We start from the raw sequence: 23,066 nt of genomic DNA, 5'->3' as shown, positions 1-23,066 counted from the left end.
CCAAAATTTCGAGTCGGTTAAGAAGATTTTTCTAACGCAACCTGCGTACACTTCCTAATTTTGATGGACATGTATGAGTCTGAGTTCAGTTGATTTTGGGCCTAACGCTTGAGTTTGAGTTGAGTAATCTTTTTTTAATTCATTTTTAATCAGTTGAGCTTAAATTAGAGCTACGTGACATAATTTGATTAGACTAATTAACGTTTTTTAATGGACCAATGCTTACAGAAATGACATTGAATATGAAACATGCAATTGTGACGTAAAATAAATATTTGGGTCATACAAATCTAGGTCATTATTGCGGTAGATTATAAGTATTATTCAACGTTCTAATGGATTTCTATTTTATACGTATATATTTTTTTATTATATAAATATTATCATATTTAATAAATAAGTGTTTATTAATTAAAAAAAAAACATTATTCTTAAATTGGCTTTTATCTTTAAAAAAACAGTTTTTAGTTTTCCTTTTTTATTTTCATAATTAAATTTATTGGAATCACATGATCGGGCCGGAAGAGAAAATTGGGCCGGAGTCCAACTGTCTATTGTTTGGAGGGGTACCTTTCCCGCCATCGACCATTTCTCTCAACGAGCAAATTTAGGGCACATTCTTTCCGCTCCTCACCACTTCCATTGAAAGTAAGCTCCAATTCATTCCTCTTCTTCACACAAATTTCGGTTTTATTCGTTGTTCTTTTGCTCGGTGTAGCTTCCAGTTTTTCAATATTGATTTCCAGATGCATGATGCCCTAACTTCGTCGAGATTATTTGAATCGACCAGCAGATGGAATTTTATTTTTCGCTCGTCGTAATTTGTTTCATTTCTCGGATATTTCAGGTTTCTGGTGCCTTTAATTTTACTGAGGAGTTGCGAAAACGCTATCGTGATGGTAAATTTCTGAATGATTTGTTCAATTAGGATATTGATGCTGGTTGATTACGAAGTATAATGTGGTATTCGTATCGTTTGTTTTATCAGTCTGGAAGAAAAGAAACTGTTCTGGATTTGGCTAAGTTTGTAGACAAGGGCGTCCAAGTGAAGCTTACCGGCGGCAGACAAGGTTGTTTCTATTAATTATGGTTAATAGTATTACTGCCACTTGGATACAATTCATTGCTTTCCGATTAGCAAGATTTTTATTCAACTGTTCGTGTGTTGCGTTGAAGAGGACCGAGGCACATAATTGAATGTTCGATGTCTTTTTTCTTTTTTTTTTTAATTTGTTGTTCTTAAATTCAAGAAAAGTGCCTTATGAGCCTTATTTTCCATTGACAGTTACTGGAACGCTAAAAGGATATGATCAATTGCTGAACCTTGTGCTGGATGAAGCTATAGAGTTTTTAAGAGGTAACCAATTAACTGGATACTGGCAGAATAGATGAGATTTGTGGAATTTTATAAACGTATAGACTGAAAGCTCGATGGAAATTGATTAGCAGCATTCATATAACTTTTCTTATTTATTTTCACCTTCCTGCTATTTTAAATGTACGGGAAATTTAGAAAAAGAAAAAAAAAATCATTTGATATTGGATGAAGAAGCACAAATTAAGTATTTAATTTAGAAGTAACATAAGCAAACAAACAGTTTTTCTATAAGAATAGACAAAGATTTCTGTTCTGCCGATTTAACGGATTAAGATATGGCAGTGTAGTAAAGGCCTTTCATATTGAAACGTTATTTTGTTTTACATGTTTTCTTTAAGCATATTTGCAATCGATACGTTTTTTTTCTATCTTTCAATAGAAAAATGGATGTCATTGGCATTATGGACTATATGAATAGTTATTTTATTTTATTTTTATTTTTACTTTGAATATTGGATATATTTAAATTTATTTTAGGCTGTTGCATAAATTTGTATCTTCAATCTGCATTATTATCTTGTAAATCTTTGCATAACATCATTTTGGATTTTATTTGTGTACCCATACACTATTATAAGATTTGTTTGAATAAAAGTTGCAAATACGTGCAAATCTATAACAATCTCTGTAATCACATTCATTCAAAAGGCATGGAAAAAAGAGGAAGATGAGCAATCTCATCTCCCCGGTCCAGGCCTTGGGGTGGGTGCTGGTGCCCTCGGAAATAGGAGAGCAAAGCTTCAACTCCCGGTTATATTAGAAACAAAAACCTCTATATTATTTATCATCAGTGGGGGTACATGTTAAAGGAAGTTTCAAGAGCCTCCCACCCAGCATTTCCTACCAAAATCACCGCAACTATTTAGCTTATGTACACCCACAAATATGACTAACAACCTCACCGCCAGCCCCAAGTATGACACCCACCAACTGACATTGTTCGCTCTCCCCTTACACACTGCACCTTGACTAATGAAAGCCTGGAAAAATATACAAATTAGAGGCAAAACCTAGAAGCTCTCAGAATTTATCTAAGCTCCACATCTTGTGTTCGTAATTTTTTTTAGAGAGAAAAAAAAAAGGTAATATTTTTGTCTCTACTTCCAAAGCTCCCACAAAAAAGCTTTGAGGAGTTTGAACCACAACATCCTATTTGGACGTATGCTCACAAAGACTATGTTCGTCAACCAAACACAAGAACACAACAAAACAGAAAAATAACTATATTGCATTATCAATGAAGAAATTACCATATCTAATCGCTTTTTAAGAGGGTTATCTCTCTCCGAAGTCCCACAATGAACAATCCTCACCAAAAATGATCTTATAATGTCCCTAACTCCCCATATTTATAACCAAGTTAGCCCCTAACTAATTACCACTATGTCCTTACTCCTAATATTCCCAATATGTTCCTTACTAGTACTATCACAGACTCTTGTAACAAGGCCTGATTATATGTGTGGAAGCACCATTGAAAGCCGGAAACTTCCAGTAGCTTATGCCAACAAGGACAGACTAGGCAGGTCGTGCTATTAATCCTCAAAATTTGCTTTGTTAAGAAGGTACCACTTAGGAGCCTATACTTTACAAGGGCACTTCTGATGAGTCCTGTCCCGTGGTGTTGATATTTCATATTCCGTAGCACCAAGGTTCAAGAACAAACTAGACCTTCTTTGCAGCCCAAGCTTTCCAAATAGCCTCGGAGAGCCATTTCTCCAACATTCTAGGACTTGTAAAGAAGTATTATAATGGGTACTATAAAGTTCATTTATGAATTAGTAAATGAGTTCATGGACTCATCTGGGTTTGCACCTCCTCTTTTTTTTTTCTTTTTTTTTTTTTGCATCATAGTTCATATCTTAAAATACTATTATGGTTCATGTACTTTGGATTTCTTCCCATTCTAGTCCCTGTACTTTCAAATCTTAAAATCTAGGCCTTATAATTTCAATAAAACTTTAAATTACTCTCTATTGTTGATTTGAAACTAATTTTTAACAAACTTAACAAAATAATAACAATGTTTTTCATTCAAGAAAAATATACAATGTGGATATGATTCCAAAAATTATAGAGGGGAGGCTAATAGAAATTACATTACTTTTTAATAAGTTAATAATAAACTATCTGTTAGGAACTAATATTAAGATTTATTAAAAATAGAAGAACTAAATTTGGACATTTGGACATGCATAAACTAAAATAAAATGAGACCCAAAGTACATGGACCAAAATGATATTTTAATCTAGGTCATATTACACATCATAACAACTTTTAAAAGGCTCTTTCCCAAGGGCAAGGTTTTTTATTTTCCCAAATTCAGATGATTTAGTTTGGTGGTGATATGTTTCTATTGTTTTGATTTTGGTCCTATGCCCCACTTTCTTAATATCTAAATTCTTTTCGGTTGACCAACTAGGCAGTCATGTTTTTTTTGTGTGGTAGTAATGGCCTTTTACTTCTTGTTTATATGGCACTTTTTTGAATGAGTAGTAAGTTAAAATATTATCCTTACACCAGGAAATATCTGTTATATTGACTTTTTTCGGCAGATTCTGATGATCCGTTGAAGACAACAGATCAAACCAGACGTCTTGGCCTAATTGTATGATTCTTACTATCTACATATTTTAGTTATCGTTTAAAATAAGGCACCTATGATTAGAGCCTTGGATGCCATGAACAGATTTATCATTTTTCTGCAGAGTATTATTATTTAAGCATGCAGCTTTGGACTTTATTTTGACAATTGCAATTATCTGTGCGCTAAACAGATTAGATGGTCTTAATTACCGGACAAAAGGCCTATATGTTCTAGCCGAGCATGTTTCTATCATTTGAATATTTGTATATTCTTGTGCATTGTGCAACCATTCGTCCCTGCTATCACTTGCACCATGTTAAACTTCTCACGCTTTCTCTTGCTCTTTTTTTTATTTTTTTTATTTTGAGGGTTAGTGCATGGTTAACTATTTATTATGAAAAATTTGTTGAAAATTTTAAATTATTTTATCACGAGTAAAAAGTGAAAAATCGGCTCATCTTAAGCGTGCATATGCAGAATGAGAAAATAAGTGTTCTATAAGGCGTGCTTCTTAGTTCCAAACTTGTGTTTATTTTTGGGTACAAGCCTGTATGATCAATTTGCATGCCATTCACTGCAGGTCTGCAGGGGGACTGCCGTAATGCTTGTGTCTCCAGTTGATGGTACAGACGAGATTGCTAACCCCTTTATCCAACCGGATGGTGCATAGGTGTAATTTTTTGTTTACTTTACTTTCCCTGTTCTCTATCTGAATATCAAGTTCCGCTATTTTCTTTGTGATTCCTCTCTCTCTCTCTCTATTAAAAACAATTGAGTTTGAACCCTTCTATTTAGATACGTGGAGCACTTATCCATGTGAAGTAAAATTGTGAAATTTTGTTAATTTCAGTAAACTTACCGCTTTCTTTGAGTTTACTGTTTTTGGGTTCCTTCACTTTGGATGCCTTCCTAAGTCTAAAAGAGCACATGACGCTTTGATGGCATTGCCCAATCAGCTGGTGCCTGACACTGACAAAGAACTGATGGTGTAGAAAGTGACATGGGACCCTGCCCGTTGGCCGACAAAGGATTTCTTTTGTTGATGGCCCAACTTATTCTCTTTCGGTACATCATGGTGACTTTATGCCAGCCGAGCCAACTATGTGAACTGAGCTGCAACTTGGTGCTGGTAAGCTTTTCTAGACGCTTCAAATGGTTCGTTCTTATTCTAAACTTAATTTTACTTTGTTTTTCCATTGGAGTCTTCTGATGTATTCCCCACGACTTGCAAAAGTGGGGAACTTCAGCCAGTTTGCACGCAACCTTCACCAGCCCCTCCCTCCTTCCTCCTGCACTGCACTGCTTTCCTTGGCCTTTTAGCCCACTGACTTTTAAGCCAAAAAAAAGAGGTGTCAGTCTGGATGAGTGTTGGAAAAATAACTGTGACTGAACATATAACTTAGATAAAGCAGCGTCATCTCTCTTATTTAGCCAAGTTCCCTTTTAGGTTTAAATTTGAGTATGGTCTTATACCTTCAAAAATATTTCGCTTACAATGTCTGGGTTTGTTTGTGGAAGGTTTTTGATGACCCGTTTTTTTGTTTCGTTTAATATATTTATAAACACGTTTAGTCTTTTTTTTAAAACTCTTCGAGTCCTTTTTTTAATTTGTTTTTCAACTTTTGTTATTAAACCGGGTTCAAAAAATGAACCGTCTTTTCGGAGAGAACCAAAAGGCATTTCAAAAGGCATTTCAGCTTCCTTTCCAAAAACTGTTAAAAAAGAAAAATCATTTTTTTTTGTTCGTTCTTTTTTATTGAATTTTTATTAGGTAACCTAAATATGTCGCAAATTAGGTAACCTAAATATGTCGCGCTCGCTTTCACACGAAAAGGAAATAAGATCTTTATTTGAATACCCTCTGTTCACCAATTTTGTGGAAATTCTATTTCTGATAATTGAACACCATTATAGTTCTTACATTTATTTTGATTTCAACACATTGCCCGCTAGTTAATATAGACATGTATTCAAACTACGTAAGTTCAAGATCGAGTATTAGGTAAGCACATTTTTTTTATTAGAAAGTAAAAGAATAGAGGACCAAGGTTTTTTTTTTTTTTTTGGTGAAAGTTTAGAGATGAAAATAGGTATTATGATAGTCAATGGACTACATGGTTATTTTTTTTAATTTAGGGATTAAAAGAGGCCAAAATGGAACAAACCTTTAAACCAAAATAGGATATATACGTTTTTGTATATTCATTTTAATTTATTTGTATGGAATCATATGTAATATAGGGTGGTCTGCATGAGTGCCTTTCTATGACCGTGACAAACAGGGAAAGCAGGAGACTTTTTGGGATTAAGAATCTGTAGCAAGATAGGGATTGATTTGACTCTCTACTTTTTTCTTCCCTACAAAAACAAAAAAAAAAAAAATTAAAAATAGTTTCTTGAGTCTAAAAAGTAAATAGTAATCAGTTTCTCATAATTAATTGTTTTTTTTATACAACATTAATGTTCCAAGTGAAAGGGCTGTCATTTTAATTTATACCCATCATATAATATGGAATGTAATTAAAATTGAAATCAGGGGAGGTCTCGAAGCTTTGATATGGATGAAGGTATAAGAAATGTGCTTATTCGCGATGAAGGTATAAGAAATGTGCTTATTCGCAAACTTTCAATTCTATATCTAATAAGTTTTAAGAGGACTTCTAACTATTATATATTATATATTATGTATATATCTTTTTTTTTATATTATTGAGAAATTATATTTTTGAAGTTTCAATTTTATATATATTTTTTTATGTCTAGTATGTTTTTATATATTTATTTTTTTAAAAAAATTGATTTATTATACATGAAATTGTTTTGTGGGCAATGAAGTCACTAAATTTGAATCTTTTAGGTTGAGTAAATACTAAATTTTTTTTAGAGATTTATCATACACAAAATTAGAATTTATAATGATTTATAAACAATTTAAAAGTTTAGAAACATGTAGACATACCATTGAAGTCTAGGAATTTATTAGATACTTCTGAAACTTTAGATACTAAATAGACACAAACATATAAATTAAATTGGTATTATGATCTTATTAGGTTACAATATCATATAATTTATAATATATTATATTATTGATATTAACAAAATAAAATCAGATATTTTTTAATATAATTCTCCTTTTAAAGTTTCAAATTCGAAATTTGTATATTTTTATAGAATTTTTATTAAACCACTGAAATTAAGATGGCGTATCAAACAAGATAGACCTCGATGATGAATAATACTCTCAATCTGTCTTTTTATATATATATATATATATAGAAAGAGAGGAGTATATTCTTTTTGAATTTTTGTAGCATAATTCTAGATTACTCTTTTGGCTCCATAGCATGAAGGATTTAATTGTTTTGACCAAAATTCTATCCATTTTTATTTATTTATTTATTTCAGGGAATTTAGATCAGCAAAATCCAATTATGTTGCAGCCAAAAGATGGAGAAGAAAAGTAAAAGGTTAGTCGGCAGATTAGAAAGAAATTGATTCTGTTGGCTTTGGTGTCACACTCCACTTTCAACAGATAATATTATTAACAATAAATTATAAACAAATTAATAAGTTCATAAGTGCCATTTGCTTTATATTTATTACGCACCAATTTTGTTTATAAAATTATCCTTTTTTTCCTCAATATTTTCAACAACAAATTATATATTTCAATTATTATTATTATTATTATACTCATAGTTTACTCAATAAAAAGTTTGAATATTATGAGAATGACAAAAAAAAAAAAAAAAAAAAAAAAAAAAAAAAAAAAAAAGTATGAACACAGACTTCAAAACTTAGTTATAAAAATACAATTATATATTATGTTTAAAGTTGAAAAAGGGCGAAGTCCTCAAAATTAGGTCACTTTTTGTTCATACTTTTTGGAAATATGAAAAAAAATATTTTTTTAAGGAAAATAATAACAAAATTGTGGGCCCACTGATTTTGATTTAGGAATATTAAGTCTTTAAAAATAATAACATTATTTATACGACCCACTTCTAATTTATTACAAATGATTTGATCCAAAATGTTAATATGAAAAAAATGTGAGTATAAATATTCTATACAATTCGGTTGATATAAAATTATAGCACCAAATATTTAATTTATCTATAAATTTATTAATTGAAATTATTAATATTTTACAACATAATCATATGCAACTCAATTTTATTCCGAAGTGAGTTATATGAGAATTTGTCTTTTGATTTGCATGAGTGATAACTAGTTTTATAGTAGTTTAATAAGTTTACTATTTTTTAAATTTGACCAAATAGGAATTTAGAAACACAATTCACGAGATTAAATTCACTCATTTCCGTGTAAGGGTAAATAAATGAGTAGTTCTTTTAAATGTTGATTTTAGAACTTGAACAATAGAGTCTCATTCTCTCATTGCCCCGAGAGAGACTTGATTAATGATTGAATTATAAGTAAATTGTTTACTAGATGATCAATGACTTAGTCATTCTTCCGTCAAAATTGATTAATTAATTTTGTATCATTTGAGTTTGTAATTTGTAGATTCATAAGATTCCCGCCATTGTAATAGGTAAAAAACATAAAGTATTTAAATTATTAGATAAATTAAAAAAAAATTATTTAATTTGAAAGTTAAAATCAACCTAGAAAATTTATTTATTGTATTGATACATTCAAACTGAAATAATTAAATAAATTATATGCATTAATTAAAATACATATTTAAAATTTAAATGATATTTAAATCGGTTAAATATGTATTGAAATATTTTTAATAATATTAAATATAGAAATATGGCAGCCCATGCCTCTTCATTTTATTATGGTCCCTATAGAGAGTACAGGTGGCACTATTTGGGCCCACGTTTCACTTTAATTTTCTTTTTTATTTCTTTTTTTTAAGGTTAGATATTAAAATCTCCGTTTGGATAAATAAAAAATTTTACTTTTACAATTTCAGTAAAATTGTAATTTAAATATTGAAATTTTTGTATTTATGGTATTTAATTTCTCAATTTTTAATTTTGTTAAGTCCCTTAATAATAAAAATATTTGAAAAAGTAATTATAATTACAACTACATTTTCCTAACATATTATATTTTTCAAAATTAATAAATGTATTGATAATTAAAAATATAGAAGAAGTAAAAAGTTAAAAAGAGTACTTTTTTTAATATTCATAATTTATTTTTTAGTACATTTAACAGTTGAGAAAATAAATTTATAATTAATATATTTATTATTAAAAAATGAGGGAGAGAGAGGAATAATAAGGAGGTAGACAAATTTGTATTTGTTGACAGCTTTTATTCATTTCGCACATCCCTCTCCCCACCTACTTAAAATGCTGCCAGACTGTCCACGCGCCACCACGTACCCTCCACCACATCGTAGCCGTCCGATCCTCCTTTTCATCCTCCTTCGTACACGTGTCATCCATCTCACCGCTCTAAAATAAAATTTGTTTCACCCATCAGTACCACAAACTGCACTGTACATCTGTCTAAAACAGACACGTGGCACCTTTTGATTAGTCCTTCTGATTGCCAATCATAATCACGATATCTCGCGTGCCGTTCTCGTGTTTTAACCATCTCGTATCTCTTTCAGTTCTCGAGAGATGTTATTGCCGAGCCGAGCACATGGTTTTTGCATTTCCCAATTCCCAACCAGGAAAATTATCGAGCAAACAACTGAAAAGTCCACCGGCTCAGAAATTTCGATCGAATTTACGAAATCTGCCATATGAACGATTCGAAGATAGAGGAAACGGAAGAGAAGAACACGAGAATCGATTGAATATTGAAGAGACCTACAAGTGATTTTCTGATTTTCATTTTCCAGAAACCAGAAAGGTGAAGGAAGAAGAAGTATGGATTGAAGCAGAAATATAAATCGAAAAATTAAAAATAAACGAGATAATTCATATTTATCAATCAAACACGATGATCGTGATATTCGACGACTAATTCCTCGCTCCCTCTCATAGATCTGTGATATCCAAGAGAGAAACTGCAGGATTTATAACCTTCGTTTCCGTAGAAATTTCATTTTTCTCTTTCGAGTCCACGATCTTAAATTTGACATTATCAGATCAAATATGATTGTTCTATCTTTTGTCTTTTTTGATATTTTATACAAATCAGACTCTAACGATCTTCGGCGCTTTAACGACTGGATTTTCCCTTGCAATCGCGTCGCGACCAGCGGCTTTGTAATCGAAGCTGCAGTCATGACGATCGGAGTACCGGTGTTCAGCGCAAAACAGCTCCCCACATCGGCATCGAAAACCGGTCAATCCGACTCTCTTTCTGCATCCGGAGCATCGATTCACCTGACGCTTGGCAGATTCCTCAGATTTGAACCGATCCACGGACATATTCCTGCTACTGTCGCGAACGGAATCCATTAGCACAGGCGATCGAGATCTAGATCTCGAACTTTTCTCACCGGACAACTTCCGAGGCACCGATATTCCAGTATTCGAAGACGACGACGACGCCGTAGCCGTCGTGGCCGTGGTGGCGTTAAAGCACTTCTGGCACATGTTATTGGTGGTCGGATTACCGGTGAATCCGCAGTTGTTGACGCACAACGTGATAGTCTCCGGTACCTTCAACTCCGTCTCCTCCTTCTCCGTCCTCTGAGCCATGTCTCCGATCTGACTCTCCGTAAGATTTACACAAGAAAAACAACAACAACAAAGAATTAAGAAGAACAATTGTTGGATGGATTTTGAGGATTTGTCGAAGGAGGAGGAAGCGAGGAGCGGTAATATGAAGGGATGGAAAAGGGGCCGCGATTTGAGATAGAATATGGGCCTCATACACACGCGCATCAAACAATTTCTCCTTTTTTCCCTCATTGACATAAATACCCTCCTCGCATTTATCTATTTACCTTCCAATCCCTCTGGTGGTCCTGGATTAGCTCTGACGTTGCAGGCCTTCGTTAAAAAAAAAGAAAAAACTATTGCCTGTGGTCCTTTCTATTTTTATTTCCCTGAGTCCGCTTCCAAAGCCACATGATTATTTTTATAACCGCCTTTTGATGCTCATTGGCTGCGTCAAAGTCAATAGGTAGTTCGTCTACTGCATTTTTATTTTCCTTCTTTATTCGTCGCAAACTTTTTTAATATGATAATGACATATTATTTAATAAATTATATTCTAGTTGACATCTATTTATAATTTATAGGTCATATTATTTTGTTTAGTTTAGTATATAATTACATATAAGGATTTAAAAAAAATAGTAAATCCGAACGAATGTCGGTCAATGATAAGGATAATATCACGTAACTTGATAACCCAATAAACTCAGACTACCCGATACAAACCATGAAGGTTAATTTAATTTTTAGAAGATCAAAGATAACAGTTCGATGTATAGGTTGCATTATTTTAGTTAAGTCGGGTTACAACGCAACCTTATCTTACTTTTTAAAATATTACGAGTACTTAACGTTTATAATCGATATTAGTGATGTATTATGATTCGTAAATATTTAATATTTGAATTTTATGATATTTTAATTATTAATGTAACATGTTCGATAGATAAATACTTTTTTTAGTAATTAAAAAACTCAATAACATTTAACTGCATACATGCATACAAGTTTCTAAGGTGTTCAGTCTATAATTACAAAATAAATTATTCAATTATATATAATAAAAAATGACTTTCTTCGAGACCTTTGCATGTTATTTTCATATCATTTCTTTAACGATGTCAAATTTGAGAATAAAATAATTAATTAAAAAATATTAAATAGTTAAAATTACTAAACAAATATAATATATTTTATTCTGGCGAAAATTTTAATATATAAATTTCAAAATTAATTATATGAAAATAAATGAATAAGGTTAAAATACTATTATGTAGAAATAACTTAATTTTTTTGTTATTTAGATGGAAATGTATTAAACGTTCAATTAAGTTTTAATTAGTAAGAATATTAATTTATTAAAAAAAATACATTTATAATTTGAATAAAATTCAAGGGTAAATTGGTAAATGCACGACGTACACGCGGAGCCAGGTGGAGGTGATGATGGAGAGAGAGAAAAATATTATTTTAAATATACAATTACATTAATTTTTAATTTCATTGAATTTAATATAATATTTAAAAAAAAAGGGAAACGGAGGCTTTTGAAGCCGCCCTATCTGACTGCAGAGCAGGGGAACATTTCTCTGGGTAGCGCTTTTTTAGGAAAGGGTATTTTCGTCATTTAGCTCTGTCACCATTCACCAAGCAAGCAGCAACCAAACAACATTAGCAACGCCTTTTTTTTTTTTTTTTTTTTTTTTCCATATTGGCACGTGAAATACACGTGCGTATTATACGCGTCTCCCTTTGCTCCGAAAAAAGTCTACACGCCTAAAATGTCTCCATCTTTCTTTCTCCCTAAACCCTAAGAAAATAAATAATAATTAAATTTTTTAATTTAATTAATATGAGTTGACCGGTCACATTTGATATTAAAAAAATTTAAAATAAATTTATTAGACATAAATTAAAAATTAAGAAATTTACCGAACATAAAATTAAAATTTTAAAATATATGGACTAAACAAATTTGACTTGTGTTCTTTCTGTTTTTTTATTTTATTATTATTTACAAATATTTTAATATTAACTTATTATGAGAAAGATAAATAAATTAAATCGTTAATTTCTGCAACAAATTTGAATATTTATAAATGAAAATAATATTAAGAAAATTATGACATTAATTAGTGGGAATAAGCTGTCGTCCATTAGGGTGAAGCATCAAGGAAGGCGTCGAGATTTGATACGGAACCCCAATTATTTATTTCTAATTAATTTAATATCCACGCTGGCTGCTGGTGGGCCCACTACTGTCCACCTAGTTGGCAATTTTGTCCTTGACCAAGTCAAACGTTGACCTTTTATTTTCTTTTCCCTTCTTTTGTCTTGCCACTTATAAGTCCAAATTCCACGAACAAAATTATTTATAATTTTACTGAAATTATTCTTAGCTTAAACCAATTATCATCTTTATAATTTTCATCCTTTTTTTTTTTCATAATATTTCATTTATTCTATAAATTATTTTAAAAATATATATATTTTCAAAATAATTCCACTCAATAGTAAAAATGTGAATTTTAAAGTTTACTGAAACTATACTAAAAATTCTCGACCAAAAAAAATATTTTACTCGTGCTATAATTTGATTATCGATTATTTATTATAAAAATAAATGAACGAAGCAAATTTTATTTGTTGTAATTGTTATAGTTTGATCCGTAATTATTTACTTTTTGAAAATTATGATAAAATACAAATTTCTATGTTAAACGTTTTGATTGAAAATTTTAAAATGTAGAGGTCTTAATTTTTGTGAATATGTAAATAAAAATATCGGTAAAATGACTACGACGAGTTTCATACATTAAAAATAATTTTTTAAATAAAATATTTAAATTGTTGAATAAGTTGTACTAGTGAGTTAAAAAATGCTTATTATTTGTCTTATATACAACATTTTATTGCTTTATTTTTGTTACCTTTCGTAAAAAAAAATTAACGGTAAAGTAGAAATATCTACGATAAACTTTGTTTAATTACACATTTATTTAAATCGTCACAAACTTTTAAAACTCGTAATTACATTTAAATTTTTAATAATATATTACAAGTAAAAATCTATAATTTAAAATAAAAGACGAGTAACTTAAAATTTTTGAAGGGAGACTAATAAAATGTGTTTTAATTTTTTCCGTTAAATTAATTAATGTAATCTCCCAAATTTTGAATATAGTGGTTATAATATTTTAAAACTTTTATTATTACGTGTAATAATCTTATTCGTTATTCTTGACACAAAATTAAAATTTGAAATTTGATTAGATATATTAATTAATTATTTAAAAATTTAAATATGTTAGGATTAATTAAATATTTAAAAATTTGGAATTCCAAAATCATGGCCCAAATCGATCGGCCCATTTAGAGTAATTTCGCAAAAGACAGGGCCCAAGAGTTTCCATTGGCTAAGCCCTTTCATTTTTCCGTTTTTCCATTTTTCTATTTTTCTATTTTTCTATTTTTCTATTTTTCTATTTTTTTTCATTTTTCCATTTTTGTTCTGTTCATCTCAAATCTCTCTCCCTCAGCCATGTTCTCTGATGAAATCCTCTCTCCGTTGCGTTTCTGCGTTTAATTTCCAGCGGCTTCCTTGTTAATCGGTTTTCTCTGTCCAGTTTTCACAGGATCGGTGGAACCGGCTAGGGTTCATGGAAGTTGCAATTCGGGAGTTTAATATTTGAGGGTTTGAATATCAATTGAACTCCGGTGTTAGTGTTATTAAAATTAAGCGTTCGGTGTTCTCGATTGTGAAGCTTGGTGATAGAACGCATCCGAGATGGGTAGTGAGGATCGTGTCGATGATCGGACGTTCAAGGTTGATTTCAGTGGCGAGGGAATGGCGAAGCTCAGAGAGAGGATAAAGCTGAAGATGAAGGAATTCATGGGCGATTATACTGACGACACTCTCGTGGTACGGACTACCCTGGCCTTTTAACATTCATGTGCCTGGTTTTTGCGAAGCAATGTCATTGTCGGTTTTGTGACGAGTCTGCCTGGGAGTTTTAGAAATTCTTTTAGGTTATTCATGTGGAGGCCATTTTCTTCTTCTTGACTGGTTGTTGAGGAATTTGTTTGGTTGAAGAAATGGAAATGTAGGATTCGCGGGTTCTTATATATTTGTAGAGGCAAGAAATTGAGATTGAGCTAATTGGACGAAAATGTTTTGTAATCTTTGCATTAGATTTCTTTGAGGGATTTATTGAGAATATCATTCTGAAAAAAAGATATTGGAATACTCATAATATCTTCCTTGAGGGTGTTTCAAGAGTTCTAAAAGGATTTAGTAGTGGTGAATCCATCAGGTTTTTGAGCTTTCTTACTTCCCAAATGTGAAATAGCTTAAATAATTTTGTCTACTCGAAATTTAGCCTCGATCTAAAGCAATCCTTGGGTGTCTCTAAGGTTGAGAGCCGACCCAAACTGTTTGATATAAATTTTGCCACCTGTTATTTGAGTATGGATCTTGGATAAAGCAAGAAACGCCTTTTCAATATGTGTGGAAAGAGCTAGTGTTATAATATTCTTCTCTTCTCGACATGTCTCCTGCGAGCTGTGTGGATTGTATCTTCATGTCCAAACAAATCTCTTTCCAAAATAGATCATTGAGTTGGGATTCGAGATTAATTTGAGAAGACCGTTTGCTTCAAGCAGGGAAAAGTTTTGCAAGTGGTCTAGAGCTTTGGGATCATCAAGAATTTCAGCTTTTCTGAAGGTTCCATCTTTTCAGCAAGCTTTTCGTTTTTTTAAATTTGCAAATCAGACCATACCTTAGCCAACCTTCAAGATTAGAGCAGTGTTCCACCAACTTTTGTAAGTCTCTGGGAAATTGCTGTGCTTGAGCCTCATATTTATGAATTTAAAAAGGGCAGGATCCCGTTTGATACCAGAAGATTTCTTGAAGGGTCATTTAGCGGTTGGAGGTAGGCATTTCAAGGTGTTTTAATTCTTCGGAGATTTAAGAGTAACCAATCATGGGAGACTAAAATCTATCAATGAGGGACCAATCAGTCCATCTTGGATCAAGTTAACTTGGCTCTGTTATGAGGGAGGGACATCAATGAAGGAGAGGTTGTCAACAACCTCGTCAAAGAGCTTCATTCTTTTCGCAGTGAATTTCTCCCAGCTTCATTAAAAGGTATTGAAGCATCTTCCTTCTCAACTACTCAATTAGCCATAACAGAGGCACCCAAGATTTTCCAATTTCCTAAAATTGAAACCTGGATATAGACATCTGGAGAGGGGCCATAAATATTTAAAGCCTGAGAAGAAGAAAATTAGCAGAAGAGAAATTGAACCTTTAAGAGAAAGGTTGCAGCCATAACAAAGGCGCCCAAGATTGTCCAATTCCCTCCAAAAAAAAAAAAAAAAAAAAAATCTTGAGATGGACATCTTGAGAGGGTCCATAGATACTGAAAATTTGAAGAAGAAAAAGAAGTCCAACAAACATCTATGAGGTCTAGTTAGATTTGATAATTTTTTGGTTTGTACAAGGAAGCTATTAAAGATTCAAGGTTTCAACTCTTAAGCTTCGCATGGAGGGGACCACAAGTGATGTAAAGGCGGGTAATACAATTGTTTCATCATAGGAGTGACTAGGACATGATTCTTTGGGGCCTAAGGAATGGGTATTTTGTTATTGTTTGGTTATTTCTGTTTGGGGTTTGCTTTATTAACTGTTGTTAGCTGTGGGGAAAGCCATATTTCTCTTGAAACTCCCTTGGCTTGGCCAAAATAGTTAATTCATAATTCAAGATCCATCAGTATCAGTGTATCATATAAAGGGGCAACTTGAATAACACTTGGATCACAGCGAGATTTGATATAACTTCTATGACAGCCATGAGAACCAATTTTTGAAGTTTTAGTGGTAGAATTGGGAAATCCTCCACATATTTAAAATGCCTACAGAGGAATCAAGACAACATTTGTTGAGGGGCACATTTATAATCTTTATCCATCCTTCATATGAACCAGATGACTAAATTCTTAGAATGCTTGAGTCCAATTTTCTTAGGCAAACAAGTCTAGCTTGGTTAATCCTTATGCACCCGAGGATGGCTCTATTACTTATACATGGTTGGGGCTAATTAGCTCTTGGAGAGCCCCGGTTGTTCTTTAAGGGTTTCTTCAAACCACACTAGAGGCATTCATCTTGATAAGAAGATGTCCTCTTTAAGTAAGCATTAACCATGTTTTAGTAATCTTGCTATTTTTTTTACCTTTCTATCATCTCAATGCTATTCTTTCTTTACATTCTTTTGAAGATTACCTTTCCATGTGAACTCATTCTTCCAATTTCCATGGGTTGGAAGAGCAAAATCTTGAAGAATGCCAAATTTTATGTGTGGCAGATCCTCGTTAGCAGGGTTAATACATTGGATTGTGTTCTTAGGTTCGTGTCTAAGGTGATCAGACCCTAGTCTTGCATTCTTTGTAGGCGAGTAGCCGAGGATCTAGATCATCTCATGTGGTCATGTCAGTTTGCTAGATCGGTGTAGAGCAACCTTTTTGAGTCCTCCTTCTGGTTGGTTTGGTCAAGAATTTCTAGTTCCATGCTCAAGGAGTTGCTTTCCCTTCCTCTTTTCATGACAATGGTCGTTTGTTGTGGTTAGCATGTCTTAGTGGTATTGTTTTGGGAATTTGGAAAGGAAGGAACGACAAGATTTTTAGTGGAGTGGAGCAATATATGGGTGAGGTGTGGTCCCTTGTTTGATTTCATACCTCGCTTTGGGTCTCTATTAGATTACCAATCAACCCAAAAGCTTAAGCTTATGGGTTTTGGTCAATTTAATGATATCAGCTCTCCAACACTCCCCCTACTTGTGAGTGCCTAGCAAGTGAAGATCAGTAGTAATTAGGAAGAAAGCGACATTATAAGGGTTTGAACACAAGACCTCTTGCTCTAATACCATGTCTGATAACCAATTAACCAAAGGGCTTGTAAATTTAATTATATTAACACTAAGTTTATGTTCGTAAAGACTTGTGTAATTATTCCTTAGGTCTCATTTTGTTTTTAGTGTAGCTGGGCTTTCTTTGAGTTTTTTTTAAAGTCTCTCTCTCTCTCTCTCTCTCTCTCTCTCTCTCTCTCTCTCTCTCTCTATAACATATAGATATTAACTAGTTTATAAAGCTGAATGCTTGAAAATTTATCTTGAGATGTTGGCATTTTTTTAAGTGATGTGGTATCGCTTAGCCTTTGAATATCCATTTTTTCTCAGGTATTGCTGCATGAGATTGTGATAACTCTCTTTACTGCATTTTAAATTTAATTAAACGTTATACTTGTGCATTTTTCATATGCATGTTTGTCTGTTGCTCAAATTGCATCCATGTTTCATTTTTTTTATACACATCATAATGTGGTAAAGAAGTATGGTATTTAGAACGTCTGTTTGAAGAATCAAGTTGTATTAAATGTAATGAATGTTCTTTGGGTAGGAATACGTGATTGTCTTGTTGAGGAACGGCAGGCGCAAAGAAGAAGCACAGAATGAACTTAATGTATTTTTGGCAGATGAGAGCCGTTCTTTTGTATCTTGGTAATTTGATTCTCATCACTCCTCTTGTTCATATTTGTAATTTGGGTTGTAACTCGTGTCGAGTCATTCTTGTAGCTAGTTGATTTAACAGTTCTATAAGCTTCATTTCAACAGGCTGTGGGATCATCTGGCTTCATGTTTGGATTTATACGTGGAGCCGCCTACTAAATCTTCTGCCAATGACAATGAGGTGCCCAGACCAAAGTCTCCGGTAGAAGAACCAGATATAAGAAATAATTCTAACAATCTGGAGTCTGATTCAGAAAGAGGGAAGTCGGAACAATTATCTAGCAGGCAGCATAATAGGGAAGGAATTGCTAATGATGAAACCCGTGTTGCTCCAAGATCTGAAGTTAGTCGTGTCAAGCATTCCTCTCCTGAACAAGTTCCCAGTCACAGGAAAAGGAGCCGAGCTGATGATCATCAAGGCACTGAGGTTCGTGGTCTGACTTTTATCTTCTGATTTTTTACCTAGAAGCAGGTAACTGGGTTTTAAAATGTGAAATTTGATTTATTTATTTATTTATTATTAATTTTTGAAAATGTGAAATTTGAATTAGTGAAAAGCAATGGGCAAATGGTTCGTTGAACAATATCTTGTTATTTCACATTTTGCAATGTAATAGCTTTGCAACTTTAGGTACCCACAAATTTTTGTTTTAAACTGTATGTTTTTATGTATTAATTTTTTTTTAAAGTTTCTTAACTTTAAAGAAGTCCTCAATTATGGTGCCTAAGACCTATTAACCCTTATGTACGTGTTTTGTTTTTCTGACTGTGTGTGAACTCTAATTTCTTCTTCTTGCCCTGTTGATATGCTATGTTTAAATTCTGGTTCTTTTTGATGTAATACATAACTATATTCAATTTTGACATTATTTGTTGGGAAAGTAATGATCAGAACTGTAGTTTAGTCTAATTCATATGAATGGATAAACCAGAAACATGAAATATTATGCTATAATTTTGCTCAATATTAGAAAACAAACAGTGTGAGGCAAACGAGTAGTGGGAAAGATGGCATGGATGCTTGTCACTGGAAGGGCACTCCATACTTTAGTTTCAATTGGAAAGTTTTTTGAATTTTTTGTAATGCACCTTTTAGTGCTCTGAGAGTTTTCTTCCTCCCTCCATTTCACTATCAATGAATTTGTTTCCCTTTCTAAAAAAGTATTCTTGATTTGTTTTTGTGACTTTTTTCTGCAATAGTTTGAATGCTCTACTAAACTACCCAGTTTTGATATTTTTAGTAATTGAAGATAACTCGGTCCAGAATATTGGATTGTTTATTGATGCATTATTCTAATTGGAAATGAATTATGTTTTGTGTTTTACAGAGGGAGGCAGCCTTTCAGGTAAGCATTGCTGCCCCTCGGCGGCTGCTCCAGTTTGCAATGCGAGATGCTGTGGCCACCACGAAGCCCTCTAATGAAGATAAGGAGACCCTTCCAAAGCGTCTTCGTTCGGTTGTTTCTGTATCCAATAGTGACACAACTAATCGTCCCAGGCGGCTTCAATCTGTTGCGAAAGTGCCAAATCCTATGGCAACTGTTATTAAGGCTGTGACTGAGGCAGCTGAAGATGTGATAAGAGTTAAATCCTCCAGTGTTTTTGACCGACTTGGTCGTCAATCTTGTGATATGGATTTAACAGAGTCCAGTGGCCAAATTGCAGAATATGGAGTAACTGTAGGGGATGATAAATATGGGGAACTCAATCGTACACAGGATCGACCATACTCAGCCACCTATCTCGGGAGAAGCAATTATAGTGGGAAATATGCTCCCAATGAGGGCATGTTTGAACCTGAAACTCGATTAGCATCAGATTCTATATCTGAAAATGAAGATGTTAATATTCAGGGTCACAGAGTACTTGATGATTCTTGGACTGCAGAATCAGGAGTGAGAAAGGGAGGCAATTTGCGAACTGTGCCATTCAGGGATGTCGAGAACTCTGAAGATGAACGCATGACACAATACAAACAGAAGGATCAACCTTCCTTAGTTACAAATTCCTCACGTGACATTGTAAACATCTCTGTGAATGTTAATACTTGGAAACCACCTCACTATCAGGACCCTGGGCAGATTCCTGAACTTGGTGGTCAAAAGTTTTTGCAGGAGGGTGAGTTACAAGGTACCGGATCTGCTGTGCAAGTTACGGAGAATGGTGAGCCAGTTAATATTGTTAACCAACAGAAAAGGCCTGCAGCAAACCTTCAAAAAGAGTTCCAGAAGCCTCCTGTATCTGCTAATGGTGGGCTCTCTTTTCTGGTTGCTTGCTCTACAATTTAAATGATAATTAGTTTGTACAATTATCTCTTTTTCTTTTATTTATGAAGTTTCTCATTCTATCTTTTCCCTGTATTTGATTATCGACTATCCATTATCATTCTGGGCTCGTACTTCATTATTCTTTAGTTGGTTTTTCATTCTAATAATTTGCCTATGTTACCTTATGCAGGCCAATTTGCTGCCTCTCGTCCTGTAGAGGATGCTGATGCTCGAACCATTTTTGTTAGCAATGTAATACGTCACTCATATGTTGCTTTTGTGAAGAACTGGGGACTGTTCATCACCTTACATTAATTTTCACGTACAGGTTCACTTTGCTGCTACAAAGGATACCCTGTCTAGGCATTTTAACAAGTTTGGAGAAGTTGTAAAAGTCATCATAGTAACCGATGCAACCACTGGGCAACCCAAAGGGTAAGGCATTACAGTTCTTTATTGTTCCCCTGCTACCTCTTTTTGTTACATTGCTTTTTAACAAATTGAGTGATGCGAGTGGAGCAGGTCCGCTTATGTAGAGTTCATGAGAAAAGAATCTGCAGAGAACGCGTTGTCTCTTGACGGGACCTCGTTTATGTCTAGGATTCTCAAGGTACATGTCGTATTTCTAACATTTTTTTTCTGTAGTATGAATCATCACCCATAGAAAGAAAAAGCGTTCGCGAACTCCCCCCTATGTGCTTAGTTTCGGTAGTTGTGTTGGTCAGTTCACAACCTCTACTGTTGTGGGCCGGTGGTATTTTTTTATTTTCTTTCTTAACTGGGTTGTTATTCAAGTATATGGTTGCTTTTTACATAATCAGTGATTTTTGCTGGTGTTTTCATGCCTAACTAAACAGAGAGCGAAAGTTAAATAAAGTTTCTGAAACGACTGAAATGGAAATGGTAGTAGACATCTAGAGGCAAACATTAAAAATGTACAGGATCCTTTCAGTCTTGGGCGTTACTTGTGCCCACTTTTTCTTTTTCTTTCATTGATTTTAACGAAAGTTTGCTTTCTCATAAAGAAAAATGTTCAAGAATCGTAGTTGCGTTAGGTTGATTTGTTCTTTCAATGGTATTTTAACATAACTTTTTCATCATGATGTGAAAACCATGAATTGATTGGAACCCACAGTTTGTTGAGGTATCTGCTGCATAATGTCGTCAACGAATAAAGCTGCATGTTTGGTTGATTTTTCATTGCAGGTCGTAAGGAAAAATAGTTCACAATTAGAAGGTGCTTCAATTGTTACCAGGCCTCGTGCTGTGCGTGGCTCGCCATTTCCTACTCCTAGATTTACCAGAGGTCCATTCCTGAGGGGCGTTCCTGGTGGACTTAGGGCTCGTCCCCCACTAAAACTTGGTGCCAGGAGCATGCAGTGGAAGCGAGATAGTCAGACCACAACTGCTGACAATGGTGCTTCTCTCTCTGGTAATTCTGTACTCTCATCTGGTGCTCGAAGTCTCACCTACGTTCGAACAGAACCTAAGCCAGCGGACAAGTAGGGGAACCACCACTCGATTGATAGAGTTGTTATCTCCTCAAGAAACTGTTCTCAAAATTATTTTGCGGAAAGAGAATCACGCAGATCAAGTATGACCTCCCCAAATTTGGTTTTGTTTTTTGTTTTGGTGGTTCATGATTCTTCGTGCATCATGGTGGAGGAAGCTGAGAAAGCAGAGACCAAGGGACGTTCTAGCAGTTTCTAGGAGAAATATTTTTTTTGTTTCCATTGGGGAATGGAAATTGGTGAGTTTATAGCTAGGAAACTCATGATGGCGGTTCAGATGATTTCACAATTTTGAGCTCCCACCGAATTCTTATTCAGCTACTAGATTAAATTTGTGAATAGAGTAAGAGTAGACTGTAGACCTTTTTTTTTTTTTTTGTTCAACTGATATTATGATATTTTGTAATTTTTAATACTGATGTGAAAAAAGAAAAAGAAAAAGAAAAATAGTGTTACATGAAAAGAAAATGAATAAATTTGCCTAGTTTGTATATCAGCATGCCTTTGTACCTGTGTTTAATAGCATGTGTTTGCATTGATTATGAGTATCATGATATAGATGGGATGAATGCATGGCCTTATTTGGTGAGAAGAAAGCAAATTAGGTTATTTTCTTTTCTATACAGATAGAACAAACACAAAACAGCCTACAAACCCATTGTTTTAGGACAAGAAGAAGGCTTGAAAACCAAAAGTACAGAGCAGAGGGAATACAGAATTGAAGGCATAGGCAACAGTAGAAGGAGATGCAGAGCCGGCAGCCATGGCAGGCATTGGAGATATCTCAGCCTCGATGCCATGGACCTTCTTCATCTCGAAGCACACCATTGCAAGGGCCAAAACAGCAGCAGTAGCATAATAATGAGGGAGTCTCATGGAAACCGCCATTGAAGAGCAAATTTAGGTACAAACACCCAACCAAGCTTAACTGCTGCTTCTGTGTTTTCAGAAGTGGGTTTTGTGTTGTGTTTTATAGGGGCAGAAGTTGGAGGGGTTTTTAGGGATGCTGCATGCGTGATGACATTTGGTGTTAGTTTGTAGATTGATCCATTAAAAGGTAGAATTCTGTGTTAGATGTTGATTTTGGATGAAGCCACAGCCACAGCCACAGCCACAGCCACCATGGTTCAGACACAGTGGGGGGAGTGGTTGTGC

General features: G+C 33.7%; 2 protein-coding genes and 1 pseudogene across 3 annotated transcripts; 2 read left to right on the top strand and 1 right to left on the bottom strand.

Moving 5' to 3' along the window:
* Positions 1-516: 516 nt before the first annotated feature.
* LOC111790011 (sm-like protein LSM7) lies at positions 517-4,837 on the top strand. The gene is made up of 6 exons (XM_023670771.2): positions 517-648; positions 848-899; positions 989-1,070; positions 1,286-1,357; positions 3,935-3,987; positions 4,547-4,837. The coding sequence occupies exons 2-6, from the start codon at positions 897-899 to the stop codon at positions 4,634-4,636; spliced, it is 300 nt and encodes a 99-aa protein (XP_023526539.1). The 5' UTR covers positions 517-648; positions 848-896; the 3' UTR covers positions 4,637-4,837.
* Positions 4,838-9,861: 5,024 nt separating this feature from the next.
* Positions 9,862-10,777, bottom strand: LOC111789698 (zinc finger A20 and AN1 domain-containing stress-associated protein 5 pseudogene; annotated as a pseudogene).
* Positions 10,778-14,055: 3,278 nt separating this feature from the next.
* On the top strand, positions 14,056-22,404 carry LOC111785293 (uncharacterized). 2 transcript variants are annotated; one of them, XM_087122543.1, is made up of 9 exons: positions 14,056-14,493; positions 17,804-17,824; positions 18,024-18,124; positions 18,239-18,560; positions 19,462-20,383; positions 20,591-20,652; positions 20,729-20,835; positions 20,923-21,010; positions 21,607-22,404. In XM_087122543.1, the coding sequence occupies exons 1-9, from the start codon at positions 14,359-14,361 to the stop codon at positions 21,904-21,906; spliced, it is 2,058 nt and encodes a 685-aa protein (XP_086978669.1). In that variant the 5' UTR covers positions 14,056-14,358; the 3' UTR covers positions 21,907-22,404. The 2 variants fall into 2 exon arrangements, with proteins under 2 accessions (XP_086978669.1, XP_086978670.1); XM_087122544.1 differs by lacking the exon at positions 17,804-17,824.
* The last annotated feature ends 662 nt before the right edge of the window (positions 22,405-23,066 follow it).

The sequence above is a fragment of the Cucurbita pepo genome, chromosome 3, assembly GCF_057944985.1.
Source record: "Cucurbita pepo subsp. pepo isolate OVF chromosome 3, ASM5794498v1, whole genome shotgun sequence".
In the NCBI taxonomy this organism is placed as follows: Eukaryota; Viridiplantae; Streptophyta; class Magnoliopsida; order Cucurbitales; family Cucurbitaceae; genus Cucurbita; species Cucurbita pepo.
Note: the sequence above shows the minus strand (reverse complement) of the source record. Positions and strands in the feature narration are given on the sequence as shown.

Bases quoted from the DNA above. Each gene is read 5' to 3' on its own strand.
- LOC111790011 (XM_023670771.2), top strand. The intron at 1,071-1,285 runs GTTGTTTCTATT...TTCCATTGACAG, and splicing joins GCTTACCGGCGGCAGACAAG to TTACTGGAACGCTAAAAGGA. The intron at 1,358-3,934 runs GTAACCAATTAA...TTTTTTCGGCAG, and splicing joins AGCTATAGAGTTTTTAAGAG to ATTCTGATGATCCGTTGAAG.
- LOC111785293 (XM_087122543.1), top strand. From the start codon at position 14,359: ATGGGTAGTGAGGATCGTGTCGATGATCGGACGTTCAAGGTTGATTTC. The intron at 17,825-18,023 runs ATAACTCTCTTT...TTCTTTGGGTAG, and splicing joins TATTGCTGCATGAGATTGTG to GAATACGTGATTGTCTTGTT. The intron at 20,653-20,728 runs GTAATACGTCAC...TTTCACGTACAG, and splicing joins GAACCATTTTTGTTAGCAAT to GTTCACTTTGCTGCTACAAA.